The 6,338-nt window shown below is 54.9% G+C and overlaps 1 protein-coding gene across 1 annotated transcript in view; it reads left to right on the top strand.

Moving 5' to 3' along the window:
- MAP3K4 (mitogen-activated protein kinase kinase kinase 4) overlaps positions 1-5,811 on the top strand; it is a 58,356-nt gene extending 52,545 nt beyond the window's left edge. The window contains exons 22-26 of the mRNA XM_006757719.2: positions 620-736; positions 1,476-1,635; positions 2,877-2,999; positions 3,565-3,671; positions 5,791-5,811. Of these exons, the coding sequence (XP_006757782.2) occupies positions 620-736; positions 1,476-1,635; positions 2,877-2,999; positions 3,565-3,671; positions 5,791-5,811 (528 nt within the window). The remainder of the gene's footprint in view (positions 1-619; positions 737-1,475; positions 1,636-2,876; positions 3,000-3,564; positions 3,672-5,790) is intronic.
- Positions 5,812-6,338: the final 527 nt, after the last annotated feature.

Consider the following 6,338-nt stretch of genomic DNA (forward strand, 5'->3'; position numbering starts at 1 on the left):
TCTTTGGGGAGAAGATAACATTTGTGATCACCTTCAGAAATGACAGCATCTTCTCAGCTGGGGGTTAAGGGGGACGAACGGGAAACCTGAGGATGGGCCCTCGGGGAAACCAAGGCTGTTGTTACCGAGGGGAGGCCTCATCGCTCAGAAGTGGGGGCAGTGGCAGAAGAGGCTGGGGCATCCTGCCCATTGACACCCCCTCTCTGGGGCGCCTAATGCACTTCTCTGCCCAGCCTGGCACCTCCCACTGTGCTTGTAGCCTCCTTCCAGCCTCCTGGTGCCAACATTGAAGGGCAGAATCTGCCTTAGTTTTGCATCTTGCCCGCAACCTGACACCGGTGATTGCTCGCTGGCTGTTCAGGGTTTTGTGCATTCAGTCTGCCGTTGTGAAACGGTTCCATTAGCTGTCGCCTCACCAGATATTCTGAAGTGGGTGCGCTTAATTCCTTTGGGAAACCTCGGAGAGAAAGCCTGGGAGTGAAGTCACAGACCCCAGCATGGTTCTGGGGTCTGGACACTGAGCGTGTCTACAGCCCCGTGCTCAGCGTTGCCCATGCTTAATGTTGCCTGTGCTCGTTTGCGACCGCACCCTCAGTAATCGGCAGCTTGCCTCTCACAGATCCGGTTTCAGCCCAACGACCACAAGACGATCAAGGAAACCGCGGACGAGTTGAAGATATTCGAGGGCATCAAGCACCCCAACCTGGTGCGCTACTTTGGAGTGGAGCTGCACAGGGTAGGCGGCTTCGAGCACAGCGTGGCGCAGCCAGGGGGGCTGGGAGGCCTGTCTACATCACAGGCCTTCTCATTGCAGAGTCGCTTTCCTAGTTGCCAGGAAATCTCATGCGTTACCATGGCTGCCTTCTCTCTGACACGAGAGGAGTTCTTCCCGAAGTGTAAGTTGTAGCCTGTAGTGCACCCCACAGTAGACAGCGCAGGTTCTCCGAAAGGCCTCCCCGCTCCTTCCTCTCCTCCTCCGGCTGCAGCACTCAGGGCGTCGTTAGGCGGCAGCACTTCGTCCTGTGTGTGTGCTCAGGAGCCGCGTGAAGTGAGAGAAGTTGCAGCCGCGGTGTGGTTTCCTCCGTGTTTAGAAACAACACTGAGGGAGGAGTGGAGCATCGGGTGGATGAGGAGCCGGCAGGGAAGTTGGATGTTGGTGATTTTTGAGGTTTCACACTTAGATTCCTGTTTGAAGAGGATGCATTTCAGTACTTGCTCATGTAGGATCGGCCGCCCTGCTGGCTCCTGTCTGAGATTACATGGCGGCTTCATTTTGGGGGACGTGGACGTGTATCCCTGTGACTTGGAGGTGCGCTTCTCCCGAAGGGCCGTGCGATTCCAGACAGGCGCAGGCACTGCTGTCGGGGACGAGTTAGGGGCAGGACGACGAGCGTGCAGTCTATTAGACAGACATGCCTGTGGCACTGTCCGGCCTGTGCTGGGCGTGTGCCCACGCGCTGCGTTCGTTGCCGCAGGAGGAGATGTACATCTTCATGGAGTACTGCGACGAGGGCACGCTGGAGGAGGTGTCCCGGCTCGGCCTGCAGGAGCACGTCATCCGGCTCTACTCCAAGCAGATCACCGTGGCCATCAACGTGCTGCACGAGCACGGCATAGTGCACCGCGACATCAAAGGTAATCCTGGTGCCATGCCGGCCTGGCTTGGTATTTGAATGTCGCGAGTGCAGCGTGGCCGTGAGTCAGAAACGCTGAGCCGGTCGTGATGAGCAGCCCCGTGTGTGGCTACTTGCTGACTCGGGCAGCTCGTCCCGGCTTCGTCCAGGGAGCGCTGGGAGGGCTGACCGCTCACACTGGTGGATGTAATGCGTTCCCGGGCGCAGGGCAGCCATGCATCTGCCTCAGGGCATGTGCCTGGCACATCGTGGCCCTGACCTGTGTGTCTGGGCATCTTGGGGATAATAAAGCAACAAATCGCTTCTGTCTCTAATGGCCCTTGACTGAGGGTGGCATAGTCTGAGGCCAGTGTGAACACGCTCACTCCAGCGCTGGCTGACTCCCCCCCTGGTGTGGGTGAGGCACCCACGCTATGGTGCTGCTCTCCCTGCTCCCTGCACACGCGGTCTCCACCTGGCTCTGTGCCAGGTCCCGGCATTACCCGTTTCCAGTCGCGCCATAAATATCCTCAGCCTTTGCCCACTGTCAGGAAGTAGGACCTTCATGCCATTGGCAATGGCCATGTGCCGAATGGACCAGCTCCGCAATGACCGCATCAGCACGGGGCGGGGGTCATCCCCCACGGGGCCACCTGCACGGGGAGCACCCAGGCCACGAGGATTGGCTGAGACCGCAGCTCCTCGCACGGCTGCTTGTCTAACCCAAGTGGCTGCGTTGCTTTGCCAAGGTGGTGCCCCAGGACCCGGAGAGCAGAGATGCAGGCCCGAGTGGAGCGGTGAGACCTTGTAGCAAAGGCCCAGCGGCCTCAGGATGGGGGGCCCAACGGGAGACAGTTACACACGATCTTTTCCGTCACCGGCTAAGACCCGTGCAGTGTGGCTGCGTCAGGCCATGAGGACAGTGTGGGTGCAGCTCTTGTCTGCACATGGTTACCCGATCCAGGAGCTGCTGCTTGTGTACAACTCTCACTTTCAGGGCTGCCACCTCAGGCCTGTGTTCTCTCAGTAACGTCTCCAAGTAGCTCTGGGTTTTAGTGTTGGGATCTGTGCACGTATTTCAGCTCAGAAAGTATTGGTCACAGAATCTGCACTGGTGTTAAAACTGCTTTCCTTTGTGTTGATGATGTTTGTGAATAAAGCTTAAAACCCTTGTAGGCTTCCATTCTGTTCATCGTTTCCTAACCTTCTCTCACTTAGTTGGCAGTCTAGGTACCGTATCACCTGTAAAATTATTCTCCTTAGGTGCCAACATCTTCCTTACCTCCTCGGGGCTGATCAAGCTGGGAGACTTCGGGTGCTCGGTGAAGCTTAAAAACAACGCCCAGACCATGCCCGGGGAAGTGAACAGCACGCTGGGGACCGCAGGTGGGCCTGGCTGTTGTCTCTGCAGACTCCTCCCGCCTGGTGCTTGGGCACCGGGCCTTCCGTTGCCTCTGGTCCGCACTGACCTGGACAGCAGGTCGTGCTAACCCGCCGGACCCCGCCCGCAGACACCGGCCTCCTGAAAGCACTGTCAGGCGGAGAAGCCACGGTTCCCGGGAGTCAGAGGAGGGGGCCTTTTGCCCCTTCACACGGGCGTATTAAAAGTATTCTAGTCAAAACAACATTGCATTTCAATGGTAATTACTTGTTTTAATCATTTAGTATCACAAACTTCTGCATCCTCTGTTGCAGGTTAAATTTTATATTTTCATTGTGAATACAATTTATCTGAAAATGTATGCATTCAAAAACTCTTTCAGAAGATAATTCATCCCCTAAAAATGTCTATTCAAGAAATTGGTGTGAAATACCTATTTTCAAGTTTCCGTTTCCTAGTATGTAACTGGGGGAAGTTCCCCCTCCACATACTGTTGTTTTTTCCATGTGGAATGTATGAGGTTGCCTGGTTGATAAGCCATTCCTATCATCATGTCTGTGACTTTCACAGCGTACATGGCTCCTGAAGTCATCACTCGTGCGAAGGGAGAAGGTCACGGGCGTGCGGCCGACATCTGGAGCCTCGGGTGTGTCGTCATAGAGATGGTGACTGGCAAGGTAAGCAGAGCCCCCTGGAGGGGAAACTGCGGGGCACCTTGTTATGTTATCATTAGAAATACTGCTCTGGTCGAGTAGAGTAAGGTTAAGACAGGTGACGGCCAGGAATCAAATACAAGGTCTATCACTTAGAGAACTCTTAGAAGTGAACAAAAGCATAAAACCTGAGTTAGAACATGGAGAAGTAAGCAAATACAAAAAGAAACACCAAGTGGAAAACTCCTGTCCGCACAAAGCTGGCACATAAATCAACTTTATTCATAGCCGCCCAGGCTTAGAAGCAGCCAAGGCCCCGCCAGCAGGTAAGTGTATAAACACACTGGTGGTTGTGCAGCGGAATGCAATGCAGCGGTACAAATGCCCGGTCGCGCTGTGGAGCCTCCATAGCGGCTGGTGGTGCAGGCGGCCACCACGAAGGCCAAGGCCGCACCTCCCAGGCAGGAACCAGGGTGTGTGGGCGCAGGTGGCGAGGGCAGTGGGACTCCTGCGTGGTACTGTATCTGAAAACCCATCTTCTCGGGAAGATACGTTAATGAGCATTCACAAATGTATAAAGATAGTGTGTGTGTGTGGCATTATTTGTAAAACAAAAAAGTTAGAGACCTCTTAAGTGTTAATAGGAAATTAAATCACTGTACAGCTATACCTTGCAGCTGCTGAAAAAGACCACACAAAATGCTTAATAAATATTCGCTGATATTACTTCTGTTATCTTTAACATAAAAGATGGCCGTGCCCGGCCAGTGTGCTCAGTGGATTGAGCACGGTGGATTGTGCGTTGTCCCATGAACCAGGAGGTCATCAGTTGCTTCCCGATCAGGCCACATGCCCGAGTTATGGGCCTGAGTCCCAGTAGGGGGCGTGCAGGAGGCAGCTGATTGATATTTCTCTCAACAATGATTCTGTCTCTCCCTTCCTCTCTGAAGTCAATTTAAAATAAATGTTAAAAAATAAAGAAAAGCCCTAACCGGTTTGGCTCAGTGGATAGAGCATCAGCCTGCGACTCAAGGGTCCCAGGTTCGATTCCGGTCAAGGGCATGTACCCTGCGGGCACATCCCCAGTAGGGAGTGTGCAGGAGGCAGCTGATCGATGTTTCTCTCTCATCGATGTTTCTAACTCTCTATCCCTCTCCCTTCTTCTCTGTAAAAAATCAATAAAATACATTTTTAAAAAAATAAGGAAAAGAAATATGGCCATGATACCTGTTACGTTAGTCCAGCCATACATCAGAGAAAAAGGGAGTTCTCACATGTCACAATCAACGGTGTGACACAAATAGGGATGACATAACAGGCTTAATCGTTTCTCCCCTGAATCTCATTTTTCCTGAGACCGTAATAAAACAAGCTTTGCAGTAATAGCATTACCCGAGGCTCATTATTCAGCAAGGCAGCATATTAAAAACACCCCTAACGATAAGTGTTGAATCCTGGTTTATTGACATCTTCGTTTCACTTTATTGCATTTCTTACTCGATGATGCTGATGGACAGCACAGAGGCTGCTGCTGAGGTCAGGGAGGTGATGGCTGCTCTTGGGAGATGAGGTTTGGGGTGTGTGGGAGCACCTGCTTGGGGTTCAGTGCGGCCTCGGGTATTCGGAGCTGGCACCCGAGAGAAGGGGGACAGATGGTGCTGGGAGGGCGCTGAGGGCGGGAGGGAGCCCAGGAGGAAGCCTGGGAGGGCCTGCCCGCCAGGGAGCTTCTGATGCAGAGGGAGGTGCCTCGGTGCCCTCCTCCTCCTCGGGGTGAGTGAGGCTACAGACCCACAGGTGCCCTCCTGGGGGTGAGCGAGGCTACAGACCCATGGGTGCCCGGTGCACAAGGCTAAGGACCCACAGGTGCCCTCCTGGGGGTGAGCGAGGCTACGGAACCGGAGCGGGGCCTGCTGTTGGGCTTTGTAACTAAAGAATGTGCTGCTGCACTGAGACGTGTAGAACCGCCCGGCTGACCTGCTGCTGTAAGCGCGTCCTTCGGAGTGGTCAGTGTCAGTCCTGGAGCAGTGACAGCACCCCGGTCCCTGTGTCCGGAGCCCCCCTCACCAGGTGCTGCAGGGCACGGGGCGCGTCTGCCTGTGGTCTCGGAGCGCGCTGGGCTCAGCTCTCTCCTGCCTTCCTGCAGGTTTGCACCGATGAGGAATGACGCGAAGCCGCCGTGGCTGGTGTGCGCTCGGAAGACGTCATCGCTACTGTATGTAACATTTACATGAAGGCTGTGCTGGGAGAGCGCGGCCTCCCACCTCCGGGCTGGGCTGCCCCTGCGGCGTCGACCTGGCGCGGGGCCTCCTGAGTGACAGTGTCCACGAGGAAAGAAGCTCCATGTTAAGTGCCATTTCTACTGTACACGGACCGCCGCCTCGTCCCCGCTCTTCGGGACGGACCCGGACGTCTGTAGTGCGCTGACCGCCCTGGTTCCGAGCAGGTCGTGGTCCCCGGTCCTGGCCTGTTCTCGCCTGTCGAGTGCACTGACTGTGAACCTGCCCTATGGGCGGCGGCGGCCACAGGTCTGTCAGCAAAAGGCTGATGAATGAAATTGAAGAAAAAGGCTCTTTTTTCAATAAATGGTTTATTTTAGGAAAGCGCAGCTGCCTTATCTTTTCTAAGCTTGTCAGCCTCAGGGCCAGTGAGCCCTGGCACAGGGCTCGCTCTGCCCGTGTCCCTGGGCGGGCG

This window comes from Myotis davidii, unplaced genomic scaffold (assembly GCF_000327345.1).
Source record: "Myotis davidii unplaced genomic scaffold, ASM32734v1 scaffold1494, whole genome shotgun sequence".
Classification (NCBI taxonomy): domain Eukaryota; kingdom Metazoa; phylum Chordata; class Mammalia; order Chiroptera; family Vespertilionidae; genus Myotis; species Myotis davidii.